General features: G+C 44.9%; 1 protein-coding gene across 2 annotated transcripts in view; it reads left to right on the top strand.

The window, feature by feature from the left end:
- Positions 1 to 17,577, top strand: part of LOC105564607 (hemicentin-2) — a 215,293-nt gene that overhangs the window by 19,506 nt on the left and 178,210 nt on the right. Inside the window, exon 1 of one of the 2 annotated variants that reach the window (XM_012017097.1) lies at positions 15,925 to 15,960. The exons of the other annotated variant lie outside the window; for it this stretch is intronic. Coding sequence (XP_011872487.1) covers positions 15,945 to 15,960 — 16 coding nt within the window. The 5' untranslated portion in view covers positions 15,925 to 15,944. Of the gene's footprint in view, positions 1 to 15,924; positions 15,961 to 17,577 lie in introns of those variants that run through there. 2 annotated transcript variants of the gene reach the window in all.

The raw sequence follows: 17,577 nt of genomic DNA, 5'->3' as shown, positions 1-17,577 counted from the left end.
TCCTCCTCTCTCTCTCTCTCTCTCTCTCTCTCTCTCTCTCTCTCTCTCTCTCTCTCTCTCTCTCGCTCTCTCCCCCCCTCTCCCTCTCTTCCTCTCCGGTTTCTACAAACAGCGCCGTCACTTGCAGTAATGCCGACCCGATGATACACAAAAGAGAGAAGGCGGAAGACGTTAAAAGAGACGGTACCGCGCGCGACGCAATTAGCATCCAGAATTACATAACATTTCTGCATCTCGCTCTATTGTCATAGTCAAGCCAAACGAACGCGCATCACAAAGGATGCGGCGGAAAGGCGCGTGGAAAGAGCAGAAGGAATGCCGGCGCTCGGCAAGGGAAAGACGGGGAAATATGCAGAGACGCGCGAGATGATGCAAGAGAATTCCCGTGAGTAAGTCTCGCAGGATATAACGCATTCTACGGGCTCGAAAAGCAATGGACACAGATCGGTAGAAAGGAGGACAAAGGAAATAATAAAACGAGAGAAAAAAAGCGTACGCTTTTTTTATTGTCTATTCCGAAAGACATGTTACTATTAACGAAGCGAGCTTTGACAGTCGAAAGTTATTTACGCGTGAGTTAACGTTACGCAATACTTCATTAAAACTCCAGCAAAAATTACAGATCGACTTGTAATTACGGTTCGTACAGATCAATAGCAAAATGATCGAGACTTCGTCTGAGAAACGGCAGATAAACGGCCCCGTTTCTCTACAAAGCTGTTGAACGTTCGTTGCACTGCCGAATGCGCCGGTCAACCAAGTAGCCGTTAGAGAAACTGGAGAACGAAAGAATATTGTACGCTAGTGTTGCATGCGCGTCCGCCGTTGATCACGTCTTAATGTCCGTGGTGCATGTGTTCCGGTTTGTGCACGGTCACGTTCGGGACAAGCCGCGTTAAAACTCGTGCTTAACTTCCGATACGTAGGCGACGTTAATCTCCGTTCCTACGGGCTCGAAACGGCGTGGCGGCCACCTGGTGCTGCACGAAAGAGAGCTTCGGAGCAGCATGCGCGGTCGGAAAGTGCTCGCTTGGATCGCTAACGGAAAATGTTTCAGCTGCTCTGCAAGAAAAAAAAGAATAAATTAGAAAAAATTAGCGGCAAATAATTTTTCAAAATTCTGTCTTACTAATCTTAAAGGCATACAGACTGGCCGAGCCCCCCCTCTATTTTTTCCAATTTTCATTCGCACAGATTAATTTAATCATTTAATTCGTTACTGTAACGCGAGGGTTGTGGTGTACCAGATTTGCGGCATTACTGGGCATTCCTAGGCATTACTAGGCATTTTTTGGACATTAGGTCTTGCTGGGGCATTATAAAGATAAAATGAGATAAAATAAGATAAAGCAAGATAAATAAGATAAAATAAGATAAGGTAATGCCCACTGGGCATTAGTGGGCATTGGTGTACAAGATTTTGGTCAGCGGTTTCCCCCTCGCTGTAACGTCATCCACACACAGTTCAACACGGCTCCGACTCTTTCTTCTAATTCAACATGTTATATTCACTTGCGCCGTGGTTTATGTATTACCGTTTCATAATTTATTACACTTTTTACATCCTTTAACTTTACACTATTGACCGCGTAATTCTCTGCATATATTTAATTTACGAATCCATCCAGGTGTTAAATTGCATTTATATCTTCTTTATACCGAGGATGGTCCAATAAGGACCGAAACGTATATGCGTTTGTAATTAATTAATTTTTATCGGACACTACAACCTTGTTCAGGCTCTGAGCCCTTTCTTTTATTACTTGATTTCGTCATACGGGCTATTGTTATTTATATTATATTAATTTAATCAGACAGAATTGGTGGCCCTGGGAAAGTACATTGTATCACGTTGAAAAATTAGCTGTAAATTTGCAGAAGAACTCGGCATTAAGGTATCTATTTATATCCCCGGTGTGAAAGGGGATAATATATTTAATTAGTGTAAGCGGGGTCCGCGCAGTGAATATTCTTGTATCATAAAGGCGAGCAGGACGGTGGAGTGCGTTAGCACGGTGTTTCGCTCTTGCACCGCGAACGATGCAATTTTCAAGGTACGTAAACCAGTATGCGATTTCGTTGCCCGCCGTGCATCCACCGTGGAATATAATTCCCTCGTGTATTAGCTCGGTTTCCAACCCAAAATCTGCATCGCTTAGCTATCAAGCGTAACGTATAAATGGAAAATTAAAACGTAAGCGGACATTCGCTTGAAACCGACCGATGCAAACTCCGTAATGCTATAACGTCGCGTTTCTTCGTAACACTGCGCTTAATCATCATTCAATTTGTCTTCGACACGTGCAGGCACGAAAGCTCGGAGACGTGAGTTATTGGTGCGCGTACGAAGCAATCGCGTGGTAATCGCTGAAACTTAAAGCGTGTATTCGGAAACGGCGATCAACTGCGTTGGTAAATCGCTCCGTAAAATCTATCTCACGACGTAAAATCAAGCTCGAGTGCGCGTTATTGTGAGGCTACGAAATTAATATCCGCGCCCGTCGATCGTCGCCGAGCTAATGAATTGATTTTCATAACGAGTAAACATCTTCATTACCGGCGTTCGCTTAACTGGCTCGTTGCAAAATATAGAGTCCTTTATAAAGACAATCATTTTCCAGCAACGCTAATTAATAGGATCGCAGATAGCTGTTGCTGCAGAAAAGCCTGTATCTTTGAAACGCGGGTATACATGGATTTATATTTAATTATGTCGGAAATTATTGGTAGAATATTTCGCGTTTATCACGTTTCCCGACATTGATTATAATATTCAGACCGGGGGATTATCTTACCTTCCACTTCGTTCGTTCCGGCATCGTCGTAGAGACGAACTGAAATGACCCAAATATGCTTCGAAGTATGTAATGTGCATATCGATCGTGATATTTCGCGATCTCGCCTTCTCAGAATGCATCCCGCAATTTCGTATCGTGTTTCAAGCGAGCGCGACAATTGGTTGCATCGAAGATCGAAATTGTCTCGGCGAAATGATCGATGAACCGTCTCGTGCGATCTTTCTCCGCGATTAACGAGGACGGCGGAAGAAGACGGACAGAATGAAAATCTCGACCGGTTGCGAGTTGAAAAGCGCGTATGCGCTAATCTGCCGTGTTCTCGCGAAGAATTTAAGCCGCTTTGTCGCCCACGCCACCTTCCGCTCTGCTTAATTAATTTTTCATTCACATTGCACTCCGTATGCATACATATACATATTCGTTGACGCGTGCAAACGGTCTACACGGAAAAATGATTATTTTAATAAAAGCACACAGCTGCCTCACGCATACGAAGCAACCGGCGAAGGACGTCAGCTCTGCCCCATACAAGTTATTTCAGTCTCTCGAGAAAAATGCATCAAGACTCAAGTATATATTGCAGATGGAATAATTGTATTGTACTTTGTTGGAAAGGTTTAGCCCGGAAGAATTAGCGACGTTGACTTTACGCGACGGTGGTGTGCCATCGATTTGATTCTCTTAAAGATAGCGTGCGGCTTTAGTATATATCGCATATATAGCTGCACTCTCTTTTAGCGAATAGACATTTCCTCCCGCGGTACGGTAGTATACAACGCGATGGCTTGCCGTCCACGGTGAAAAGCTTTTCAAGGAAAGATCGAACCGGGAAGTAAAGAAAGCGTGAGTGGTTTGAAATACGGGCTCTACGACACGGTGATACAACACGAAGAGGTTTCCTCGTTCCGGTTAGAAAGAAGCAAAAGTCACGTTCGACGGTTATAGCAAGTGGTGCTCGCCTGAAACAATCACGGGCGTTTGGATCGAACGGATAGTTCGCGGCTGCAAGTATACGAGTAGTAATACTGCAGAATGTTATGTTACTTACTTTGGCAACTATTTCCCCATGATGTTCCCATTGTTCTCACGTTCTTCACCAAATTTTTTCAAACTTGAGTCGCAGAGGCGAAAATTACGGAGATAAAATCTTGGCAAGTCATTACCACAGCCGTACAACATGCCAGTGTATTAATATAGCGTCTTTTGTAAACTAAACGTTTAGTATCACGTGATTGGTATTCTATTTTTATCGCTAAAACTTGTACCGTTACTGCACGAACTTTTAGTAAAGTACGTCCTAATATTGATCGCGGTGGTTGTTGACATGAATTTTGTACAGAAACGACAAAGCATTCCATAGTTAGTTAACGTCATCGGAATCTAAATACACGTAAGCGATCGCATGCGGTTTAACGTTAATGTTATCTCTTCGTACATTATATACAATAATTTGCAGTCATTAGAGTTGCACAAAGGTGGGCGTGCTTTTGTGCGTGGCTCGTTGCAGTGATTATGCCGCAATATATCATTAAGAAACATAATTTAATCTCTCGCGTAATGGCAAAACGGATATTTTCCTATGTAAATCAGATTACGATAAACACCGGGGATCCCTTTTTGAAATTATTTACAAAATTATCTTTTGAACTCTTTATTTCGAACGAGGCAAACAATATTATAGAGATGCTTGCATACGTACAGATATCTTTTGGTACTAACATTTGCATTTACGGTCTTACTTCGACGGAGAATATTCTCGTTCGACCATGTAGCCTGCATACGTAAAATCGCCGGAAGTTTAACAATAGCGAGGGAAAGGTTGCGATAAAAACGAGCGTACTTTTTTCACACGTGAATCGTGACAAAATCGACGACTCGCAGCTGACGGCGAGAAAGGCCAAAAAAAAAAATTCGTCAATGTCGGAGGAGAGAAAGCTCGCGCGAGAGCGCCGAAAGTTGCCTACGTGCCGCGATAAACTGTCCAATCTGCCGCTCTTGTTATAACGCCGGGAGGTTTACGAGGACGAGCGACACCTCGAAATACCGCAGTCAATTTTTCAGGTTTATTACAGCCGTGCTCGTCATCCTGCTGAGCGTCGCACGGCTGTAATCTGAAAACTGCAGGCTGACGCCGGCAATCGGAGACGCGGGAAATAGAGGTGCGTCTTGGAATAAAATTCTAAGTGGTACATTTACGTATAATTATATCAAGAGAGACGGGGATATTGGGGGTGAGTGGGTCGACGGAACATGCACCGGAGCGATTTGCGGGCTGCGAATCTGACAGCTAATTATTGCCGCGTGGCAGAAGTTTCGCATCTCCCCGTTCTCAGGATCTCGCGGTACAGACGATCGCATCGTACCCGTGCAGCAGGATACAGCGTGCAGGACACGGCAGACGTTCCCTGCGGCTTGATTATCGCGATAGTGCGGATAACACCGGGGGGACCGTCCGAGAAGTGTGATAGAGACGCTACATGGTGTACTCATATGCATACGGGTGCACAGTCGTTAGAGACACACACACACACACACATAGAGCGAGCGTGCGTAGAAGGCGACGCGTGACTACCGTGATGTCTCTCCTCCCTCTCTCTCTCTCTCTGTGTCCGATGCAGAGATCATGTGTACTCGGTATATCACTCATCGCGTAGAATGTAATAACGCAGTGACACACGGATATATCTCGGCGACCATATAACTGGCGATACACCCGCGGGCCACTCTCAATTACAAACCGAGCTACTCTGCTTAGTTGCAGCATCACAAACGTTTTAGAGCAGCGGGAACTGGCGCGATTAACAGCGTACACTATATGGACCTATCGTGTTAGGTTCTAGACGTATCGGTTCGTTCTTAGTGGCGAACCGAGGGATTTCGTGTCCGTAAGTGCAGCACAGCTGACGGCGACGTTACGTCGCCGTGTAAGTTTTATTATTTTGTATTATTACAATGAAAATGATTATAGGGTCAGAGTGAAGAGTAAAAGACAGAAGTAGGCTCTATCTGTGGTGCCGGCACTGTTCATCGGTACGCGGAACGACGAAACTGTACACGCGTGATTAAACAATCGCCCCAATTGGAATACGTTTCGAAATTGTTGAATCCGACACGCGATAGAGAGACGCGTGTGCAACTTTGTGACCGCGTTCTGAATACGGGCCATTGTCTCGTCGGTAGTACGAGGATTAATGTCTTGGCGTATACGTGTAGAATGGCACATCGATGTAACAATAGCATAACGTGTAGAGCTTTTGATTACTTCGCATGAAACGGAAGGTAACACTTGCAACGACCTCGCGTCGGCGAACGCAAATGTCGATCGACATGTACGATACGTATTCAATTAATCGACAAGTGCTGATGCTCCTGTGTCAGTGCGCTCGTCAGTTACAAACCACGTTACTTGTAGGGCTCTTTACTTCTCTCTCACTCTCTCTCCCTTCCCTCCCCCCTTCTCTTTACCTCACTCTCCTCCGTTCCCGTTTGCTCGCAGTTAAAACCGGCCTTCATTAGTATATCGCATCGATAAAATTGATGAATACGAATCCGCCCCCGCGTGTATAATCAGATTTTACACGGCGAGTCGAACGAGTGCTCGGGGGAGCGGAGCGGCGCCGCGTTAATAAATTTAATTCGAGCAGCTTTACAACCTCCGATCGCGGAACGTTACACGCCGCCCGCGTCCATTATTCTGGCTCATATAATTTTCGTCGGCGTGCTCGCGAGATAAATTCGATAAGTCCACCTCCGTTGGCTCGGTCGTTGTTAATAATGTGATTCCATCTCGCGCAACTCCAGCCGCGCCGGCTAAAAATTTAACTGTTGAATTCATCGGCTCGCGTTACCCTCGTCAAGCCGCTCTCAATTACGCGCGGCTCGCTATTTGCAGCGCTGGTTAGTGCTGCGGCGCAATAAACGTTTCGCACAACGCGGTGCTCGTAAGGTTCACGCGTGTACGCATGCAAATGCGGCGAATTATAGGGCTAATGTGGCCTACATACGCTACAAAAGGACTCTACTTTCCGGAATTACCGCACCGGACTAATACAATATCTACGAAATGCGCGCTCGCGCGCGCACGCTGCGCCCGGAATGGAAAGCTTTGAATTGAAAAATCCAGAGATTAAATAATTTATTGGACAACGCCACGGTAAGTCCAACAATTTTCCTCGTGACAAAAACGCCGTAAATTTATCTGTCCCGTCCCGTTGCCTCGTACGAACGATGTTAATGAATAGCAATCAGAATGCAAATTTATTCGATATTCGATTCGAATCGCTCGCGTGTTTATGGTATCATTGATAAATATTATAGATTCGGTTTTCTTGTCCACATATCCTCGTTCTCACAGCGATAGCGAACAGTTATACGAGCCATCTGGAATACGGGCAAAACGACATACAGGTAAAACGAATTACTCTTGACCCGACATTTATCAACGTTGATATTTTCCACGTGCGGTTTTTCCCTCCTCTGGGAACGTATTCTTTCACAGGACCTTTTATCTCACGTCAGTAGACGTTTCGCGAGCTTATACGCGACCCTGTTGTACTCCAAGTCCCGTTAACAGTCCGAAGGGATATTATGCACTATGTGACCGTGCAGCGTCTACCGTGATTCGCGAATCGAGCCTATCGATTCCCCGCTCTGTCATTCGACTTGCATTTCCTAGCGTCATGCTCTCGGCATCTCGCGACCTCGACAGCTTCAACACAATACCTTGGGGAATAATCAAAGTTTTACGCGCATATATGTACATATAATATACATGTCGCACGCACACCAACTGAGCATAATGCACCGGATAATATTCAGCGCGAAATCGTGACACTCTGCGTCGAATATTCAACAGTTCAACGTTTCTGTAGAGATATGGAAGTATATTCGTCTCCATAGATATTCTTGCATAGGTCGCGCGTCCCGGTACGCGCACGTTCGTGCATGCGTGCGTGCAACCACATGTACCCGCGAAAAGTAGAGCAATATTTTCAGACTTCATAATAAGTTTACGATGTATCTACATAGTTTTTTATACGTACGCCAAATTTCTTTGCGGAAAAGACTTCTCGTTAATGACCTTTCTTCCCATCTCTGCGTGTAGTAACGAAAAATGCAAACGGAATGGCATGAGTAAAATACAATTGATGTTAATAGTTGAAATAGTAAAAGAATAATAGGGGCAATCACCTGAACGAGGGTGATAAAACATATAGATAAGTTCTAGTATAAAATATATTGAACGTTTCGGTCTACGAAAGTGACCCTCTTCAGCGATACAATAATTAAGTAAAGACATTGGTCTAAAATTTGGAAAAACGATGAGTCATTACAATATCTAAAAAAAACGTCCGAAAAGGATGTAGATGGGCTGGCCAGTTGTGTGATTACACAGATTAGACCAATGTATTTACTTTCGTAGACCAAAACGTTCAATTTGTATTATGATGTTGCCAATCTTATAATATATATTTTATACTAGAACTTATCCATGTTTTATCACCCTCGTTCAGGTGACGGCTCACACGGCCCCTATTATTCTTTTACTATTTTAGCGATTAACATCAATTTTAATTTTACAACTGATCTTGTACAACGCGCACGAGGGAAAATGGTAAACGGGAAAAGTTATAACAAGGGCAATATTAAGATATGAATTACTGAAGTTTTTATCACGCCTCTTCTCGCCGTGGTCCAAAAAAGTCCTTACGTTTTAATTAATAACTGACATTATATTATTTAATGAGTTTCAGCACACGTACGCACACGCGCACAATTTTTTTTAAACTACTCCGCTATTAGCATGCATTATGAATTCGCGAAGATATCGTGCCAGGAGAAACTTTGAGGGAAAGTTGAGTTCTTTATAAAAACCGCGGGCGTTATACCAAGTGCGATGTACCATTTAAGGGTTGCTCCACCGATCTTCTCCGAGGGCGCTAAAGCATTTTGCCGGTGCCTGCAGAAGGACGAGCTCGCGTAATGAAATCCTGCGCGCTGTAGCTAGTACACCCGAAAAGTTTATCGTCGCAGTGATTAGCCGGGGTCTCGCCCTATTAAAACGGGTAATCCTTTATCGCGAGTAAGATCCGTTATTTATGAAGTCTGAAACGCTCCGCCCGGTATCGTGGAAAGTTTTGATTACACAAAGCACTTCTCACTTCGGGAATTATCACTGGTGTACCGAAGCCGTTTCTAGTTTCGCGGCGGGCGAATAAGTTGAGCCCCGTCACGCGAATTTCAATTTTAAATCAACACCCATTTGATAGTCGTCATAGAATAATTAAGATGTTATGACTATTAGCCGTACCGTGCGCGCGCTCGCGAAACGCACTGCGATTCTCAATTTAGCGAATCGTCCCAATTACATCAACTTATCGTGCGCATAATTTATACGCTGTAGAATTGATATGACAGTACAAAGCGAGATAAGCTTTTAATTATTAATGAACGTAGGACGATGTATCGTACCGTCATCTCCAGCTTGCATTATACACGCATCGCGTGTATATCATTTATATTCCGAAATTTTCAACAGTCAGCAACACATGCACGTGAAAAGTGGATATATAGCGATACCCACCTATGTACGTTCAGCGAGAAATTTGGTCGCCGCGAATCCTTGGGTGTATTTAACCCGCCGTTATCTATCGCCATTATTATATGTCCCTTTTTTTTTCGCCGGCGGTATTTCGCCGCGGCGCCCGGCCGTAAAATTAATTCCCGCTGATCTTTAATTCGGCGGGTGTAGTGTTGGTGCGGGTACCTGTATCGCGCTATTGTGAAATTGCGCGGAACGAGCGTACATCGCGCTGCGGGAGAGCGTATAGAACTCGCACGGGAAGAGTTATGGAAATAAAGCGGCGCGGTCAGCGGCTGTAAGATAATCCACTCGCTATCATCGGAATTTTCTTTCTTCTTTCTCTTATTATGTGCTACACGCTTCGTTTGTCCACCGTCCTTTGGTTGCAGGAATTAATTCCAATAGAAATTTTCCTCCTCTTCTTCCTCTCATTCCCCCCCCTCCCCCCCGCCCCGTTATTATCGCTACCTCGTCGTCCACTTACCATATCGTTCGTTAATATTCTCTCACCGCGCGGAATCAGCGTTAATTAATTGTTAAAACAAAACATACGCTGCGCGCTCGCGTACGGTTTTGCAGGTAGCTATTTACTCGAACATGTAACCGAGTCCCATGAATGCATTAGCATGGCTTTTCCCTAGGAACGCAGTTGAAGCGAGTATATATCACCGTAAACAGTCAGTTAAGTTTGTCAGAAAATACATTTCCCGAACACATGTTCGCCATATTTTGCGTTATCCCAGCTATCCAGTTTGTAATATATGGGTGCAACTACGCTCTTCCAGTTACAATAACACAGTTTCGATGCACTATATCATAATGCATTATAATGATCTCTTGACAAATATGGATACCTGTGTGCACGCGGCTGGATATATATGTGTATGTGTACTCAAGGAAAATGTAACATGGCCCGTGTCTGGCGTCGTGTTGCACTCAAGTTTATTTCACGTGCAACAAATTCGAATTTTGCGATCTCAGTAAAATACAAGGAGACGCGACTAATGTTGAAATTTACTCGAAAATTTTCCACGATATACATTTCTACCGCTCTTGCCACGTTTCACCGTTTTATTAAGATGCGCTTGAAGCCGCGCTTTGACAGTTTTCATTTTACAGCGCTGTCTTAAAACGTATAAATCGGTGCTTAAAACGAATAAATCGGTTTTCGCAAGCTTTTAAATTCAATCCCGCTGTGGTAGCCCTCGGCTTGACCCGAGCGGTCGTGAAAACCGCCCGTGGAGCGTTAGCACTTATATCTTTAAAATAGAGAGATATGTCCCGTGAAAAGAGTGGGCGGATATAACTCGATATTTACAACTGTATAAAATTTATACACTTTATTATTTGCGCTTCGTATTGCCCTGGACACAACAGACAGAGACGAGTGAATTTGCCCTTTTTTTTGTATATATTTATTTTTGCACTTTTCTACTTGAAATTTTAGTGACAAGTCAAATCAAACGCACTTGGAAAGTAGCGCTTGATTAAACACGGTCGAATTTCATGGCGCAGCACAATGGCAAATATATGTTTTGATGTCTATGGAACGTGTACACATGCGGAAACATACACGAAAACTTATGCAAGCACCGGACACGTAAAACAAATCTACATCGACTGCTGGCGATGTATGTACATTCTCCCGGTATGTTTGCCATATGCGAGCAACTCTAAACAATGACTCGTTCGTGAAGTTTCGATGGGGTGAAATGAAATGGAAATCGTGGCTGCGCATTGGCTTTTAAGCCGATTAGAGTTTACGTGGGTACAAAAGAGAGAGGGGGAGAGAGAGAGAGAGCGAAAGAGTGTGTGTGACCGAAAAGAGAAAGTAAAGGAACGAAGTGCACCGCCGGAAATAAAGCATCGCCGTGCGGTTGCACCCCGGGTGGCGGACTCGCCGCGACCGGTTACGAAGTTTGATACGAAATAGCCCCCGTTCTCTGTACCGTACGATTTTCGCCCGCTGTAGCGGCGGCGTCGACCGCCATTCGGAATATTCAACGTCTAATGAATTATTAAAGGGCCGCGAGGCTCTAATTCCTTTTCCTACAGCGCAACTTCTCGCTAGGCACGAGCTCGTTTCCGCGTATCGTCGAGTGTACCTTTGTACCTGCGTAAACGCACAGACGCGAAATAAAGCAAACATGCGATTCGTGAAAAATTCAGGCGTAGCGCGGCGAAGTAGCGAGAGAAGAACGAGGGAACGTTTCGCGTGAGGGATTATGTAAATAAAGTCGTCGAGTTAGCCCGTCTGAAATAATCTCTCGCCCTCGCCGCGGAAAGTTTTAATTATTCGAGTAATTCGCCGGCCAATAAATTATTAAGGCTCCTTCGATATTCCGCCAATTAATCTTTCTTCAATTATCTCCCACTGTACCTTCCTGGAATATTCAAGTTTGGACGGGCAAGTTCGCGCGACGGGGGAAATGGGGCGGAAAATGAAAGAAACGACAGTCCTCCCGAACATTCGGCTAAAGCGTAACTCGGCGAGTTCCGCGACAAAAAAAAATTGCAAGATGAGAAATTATGGATATAAAACGGCGCCGGGATTCAACGCGAAGTAGTAGTCTGTCTCTTACCGCGGTAGCAGCAGCGGCAGTCTTTTAATTATTCCTTTCTCGATAAATCATCAAAGCTCTTAATTTCTTAGTTGTAATTGTACTTTAACCACTTCATTTTTTATGTATTTGCAAATTAATTGTACCACTTCGATGCGGAAATTGAGGCGAGATATCTCTTCGAGGGACAATTTCCAATGTTGGAATACACCGAACAAGCTAATCGGGCCGTCTTTCACGTAAAGTAACTGCTAAGCTTTGTAGCTACTGTGTAATATTGGCGATTCGCTTTCTATTCCAGCCAATATAATGTCTCGCGTATCTCGATGTAAATTGCATAAGTTTACGGGAAACATCGAACGAGGATGCAAGAACAAAGGCGAGGAGAGGAGATATAAAATTTGCCGAGCGTCTGAAATGTAACTTCGGAAACCAATTGCGCGCGAGCTCCCGCAAAGGAAGAATCGAGTACTGCGGAGCTTGCAGACAAGATGGAACGGCGGCATGGAACAGCGAACTCAAACAGCACCGTGTGTGAAACTCCCGCTATTTGTTTGCCATCGTGCCGAACGCTATTTATTCTGATCGATCCGCGTTCAATAATGTACCAAAGGATTTTAATATCTCAAGTCCGTGGCGTCCCGTCTTCCATCTCTGTCGTTATTTGTTTCCTGCGGATTCGGATTTTAATTACGGAAGTTCGCGGGAGAAGGGAGGCTCGTAACTCCCGTATCGTTTGAGGCACGGCCTTCGCTGGGTAACCGGCGAGTCCCGCGGGTAGCGATCAAACAGCGAGCAAGTATTAGCACGCCGTAGCGACAATAGAAGCGTGCAGCGTGACTGCTATTGTTGGAGATACTAATTGCAGCGATATATGCCTGCCATTACAAACAATTAGCCGAGCGATAACGTAACGGCAGGTTGTTCAGGAAACAAAGGACTAGGAAGAGAGCGAGACATTCGTGTGCGTGTGTGCGCGCGTGTGTGTCTGAGAAAGTGTAAAAGAATTACCAGTAACGGGCACGCACGAAATGATGCGGGAGCTATTTATTATTTGAACGGCCCGAGGTGCAAGAACGTGCCAAGTCGCGTGAGGGAAAGTCGTGTGCCTAGACTCTTGGATCATAATTACTTTTAGATTCTATCGCGGCGCAAGAAAATCGAGTAATTTAACTTGTGTTACAATGAGCTTATAGACCTATACTTATTGTTAGCGGAGGACTCCACTCCTCTCTCTCTCTCTCTCTCTCTCTCTCTCTCTCTCTGGACGGTAAAAAAAAATTTCTCTCTTAATCCGTCGCATTTTAAAGTCACTACCGTAAAAGCTTCCCGGGTCTTTGTAGGCATACCGTATATATAATCAGAGTTTACATCGTTCCGCTGTAAAGCTCGTTTTTTACATGATATATGCACGCCGCGCGAACCCGGCGTAGTACTAATTCATTTTATGCGAAATGAATGAAAGAAACACCGTCGGGGGAATTGAGAAACTCGCGGGAAAACATGGCTTCTCCGACATATATCTAGAGTGAAATCGCGCGCGACGCGTAAAAAGGGGGACATTAAAAGACGTCGTGAAACCGCCGAAAGGGTATCGCGATGCGGAAGGTGGTGAGGGAGTAACCTAAATCCCAATCGAGCGTAAGCTGCGCTACTGTTGCATTACCGCAACACACCGGCCACCAGCTATACCTATCATTATTGCGGTCGAAGGGGGTCCACCGCTGCCGGCAGCCGCCCGCTCAATGCCCGTTCGATACTCTAATGGCTTTATTAAGCTGCAAAACGCAATACCGATTTATTCCGGTCGGTTTGTCGCGCTTTGTTGGCCGCCCGATCGAAAAACGGCCAACTAATTTCACGAGAGTGGCCGCTTCGCTTGAATGTCGGAAATCAACAACCTGTAGGCAGAGAACCGGCGCCCACGGCCTCTCTCTCCTTACTCCCTCGCGTAACTCGTCCGTGCTCGCTGGCGTTTTACACTCCCAGCACGTCCGCCGCAGTTCGCGGACCGTAGCCGCACATCGCAAAACGTGGACAAAGACGACCTTCTACGAGAGTGGCTAACTAGAAGACGAGCGTGATCGCCAGGCACGTGTTGCTGCACCGCGGTAAATCGTGCTTCGCATCCTCGACACTCGCATCCGCGACCAGACCGCGCACTGCTTTTGACTATATTTCACCATACCCGGTCTTAAGGAAGAGATCCAACCGGAAGGAAAGAAAAAAAATACTAGTATTTTCCCTCAAATAAAATTAATTTGGCAAAGTTTACGGAAGCCACGCGAGTTTGAAAACTTGACTATGTGGTCAGAGTTTCATTCTCTGTAACACACTGGGATGTAGAAATAACATGAGAGACTAACTAGAGGGAATTTGATTCAGTTGATGTAGAACGCCGTTTCTTGAATGGTAAAGAATTGAAACTCGAATTTTCTTTGAAAGCACTAGCCAACTACTACGGCTGATGGCATTTCAGCAGGAATTCAGGCGAACATGTAGCGCGGGAGAGCAAGAGATGAAAGGCGATACGGGTATTCTTACTGGATGAAAAAGGGTCCGCTAAACTTGAAATAGAAGTTTAGAGCGACGCCCTCGGCCTCTGTAATTGTATGTGATATCCACTGTCCGAAATAAAATTTCCAAGCACTCAATTCCCGAAGGAAACTTTGATATAGTTACAGATCTTCCTCTCGCACAAGTGGATGATCATTTTATATTGTCGTACATAAAATCCATGATATAAAATTCGAACTGAAATGGCTCGCAAGAAAATCAGTAAGTCGGTAGTATATTGGTAAGAGAAAATAAAATGGATGTCGGCTATGAGAAAAAGTAGGAAGGAGATTAAAAGAGATAAAAAAATAGCGATCGTCTTCAATTAAATACGATTAAATTACATACGGGAATAATTTTATAATTTTGTAATGTGTTAAATTGCAACTATCTCTTACTTCTTCATACTGAAGATGATCCAATGAGGGCTGAAACGTTTATACGATTTTATAATTAAATAATTTTATTGGACACTACACCTGACACTACCTTGTTCAGGCTCTGAGCCCCTTCTTTTATTACTTGATTTTATAATTAGCATTATAAGTAATATATGAGTTTTAATTATTATATTACACGATATTATTTGCTTTCTCGGAACGTTTCTACAATTTGCACCACGAATTTAAGGATTACTTAAAATTCACCCCCCCCCCCCCTCCGTGTCGTTACTGTATTAAAACATGCACATAATTAATGGTTTCGGAGAAGTCAAAGAATTCGTGTTTGAAAAATCATGACTTGAAAAATCAGACTACCAAATTACTATCTATATAGTTGCCGCGCGCGTAGTTAGAGGAACAGGAATAAAACTTTATCGCACATTGTTTACATAAATTCGCACGGAAAGCCGATGGGACACGTATCTTACTTTAGCGAGTTAACTTCCGATGCTACCTTGCGAATCGAGCACGATGCAAGCTCTCTGTGTTTGTATATCGAGCGAGATGCGAAAATAAAATTCCCCACGGAAATGCAAATAATACGTAAATGTTCGACGAACGCGCGTTTCTCTCTGTCTGAACTAAACCCGAATATCATTTTTAATCATGGGACGTGTCTTGGGACTTAAAAATTCAACATTATAAATCCGTGCCAAACATTCACGCGAGATCGCCGGTAAACGTGCCGCGTTAATTTCGATTTGAGATTCGTCGATATTCACGGGGACTCTGTCCGCATCCACCTTGTTGCAAACGCGACGAGTTATTTTGCCGAGTCGTATGCATACGCAAACTATATAGTATCGAGTCACATCACGGAAGAATGCGCGCTACGAAACGCTGGAACCGGCGTCACTCCGCGCTGACCGCCGTGGTCCAGCATTAGTGTACGCGTGTTCGTCCCAGAAAGGCGGATGCCACACGAGCTTGCTTGCCGGTGAGAGGGTGAGGTGGATGCGGAAGAGGTCACAGCCCAGGGCTCGTATATCATATCCACCTCTCTATGCGAGGCGCGAAAGGTTAGTAAGGACGCGCAGTTATCGCAAGTGGTAGCCGATATTCTCTCTCTCTCTCTTTCTCCCTCTGAAAATCCTGGGACGCGAGAGAAGTATCGGCTGTACACCCGAAGGCGAAGCCCGCGAGCTCCATCTTCGAGGGAGCAGCCGGATGCGACGGTGAATATACGACGTACATGCAAAGTGTGCATCCGGCCAAGTTCTCCCGCGGCGAGCTAACGATCGCCGAATGCCGTATTTCAGCCGGAACGAGCTCCGGCTGTACGTCCGCGCGCTATCGGGAAACTGTGAAATTTTTCTTACCGATCATACCCCGTTTTTTACGATCGAGATTTCGGCAGTTTTCGCCGGGCGCGTTAGCGTACGTCGTTACCTTTAGTGCGAGCGACTCGCTTTATATATGTCGATCGTGTTCGCGGTAGTCGTCAATTTAAATTTCCAGCTCAGCGTTCGCCAATCGGAGCGGCATTATAATGAGTATCCGGTGTCTCGCTTGAGCGATGAAATTCTGGTAACGTCATCAAGTGCGCGCGGCGGAGGCGAAATTGCGTCCGGTGACGTAGCTTCGCACAATGCGGCGACTTTGCGGAGTATCAGTATTATCGTGAGTTCTTTCCCAATAAAACTGGCGAGTCTCTCGGAGCCGTTATACCGCGACGGGATCGTGAAAAATTATACGAGCGTTAATAAAACCTCCGCAAAGATTAGCTCATTTCGAGGAATAGCGTCCTATATCTCGGCAGAGGCGATTATATTCGAGACCGGTGAAACTCGAATGCGCAATCCAACAACCGAACGCCGCGACATGAATATTTCATAATTAAATTGCGAAGCTTTGAACTTCAACCCGCACGCTGAGCGCGCTACACGCTTCGTGTTTTACAGCTTTACAGATCAAATCACGCTACGTAATACAAACGTCGAATCCTGATATTTTCATTTCACTTTAATTTTAATTCAATCATTTGAAGGCATATTGAAAATACAGCGATATTACGTTGCACAATTGGCTGTGACGGTGAAATTGTATCGAGGTTTCAGCGCTGCGTAAATGATAACGCGTGACACGCTTTCGCAATGGTCATAAAAAAAAAATTAAGGGAAGTGAGACGATTCGGCGGATATTCGATTTTATCGCGTATCCACTTTTAATTTTCCAGCGGGGTAAGTTCCCGTGGCGGTCTCCAATATCCAGCTGGTGTCGTCCCTTCTTCGGGTTTCCCGGTGAAATTACACGGAAACGACAGATTAGAGATCTATATGTCCCGCGAGCCTTTTGAGGAAGTTGAGGTTCAATTTCAACCGCCTCGTGCATTTTGCGTCTGCTTTCTAATTGAATATGCGTAAAGGGAAGCCGCACCGAGGAGTACCGCTGCGATGAATGATGAACAAGTGAAGGCAACCGGGCAATATCGTGCATAATAACGCGTTTAGTATGCCGCCACCGGGTAAAGAGGATCGCCGTGGCGCAGGCAGCAGCGGTTCATCTGCATGAAAAGTTATAGCGGCATCGTAGGCCGACGGACGGGCTCTTCTCCGTCTCGTAATATCGCCGATATAACCCAATAACGCGCAAGTTTACGATTTCTCTAAGTACGACACTCCCGATACTCGCGCGCG

This window comes from Vollenhovia emeryi, unplaced genomic scaffold (genome assembly GCF_000949405.1).
Source record: "Vollenhovia emeryi isolate VEMERY1.0 unplaced genomic scaffold, V.emery_V1.0 DF939161.1, whole genome shotgun sequence".
NCBI classification, from domain to species: domain Eukaryota; kingdom Metazoa; phylum Arthropoda; class Insecta; order Hymenoptera; family Formicidae; genus Vollenhovia; species Vollenhovia emeryi.
This window is presented reverse-complemented; position numbering and strand designations above follow the sequence as displayed.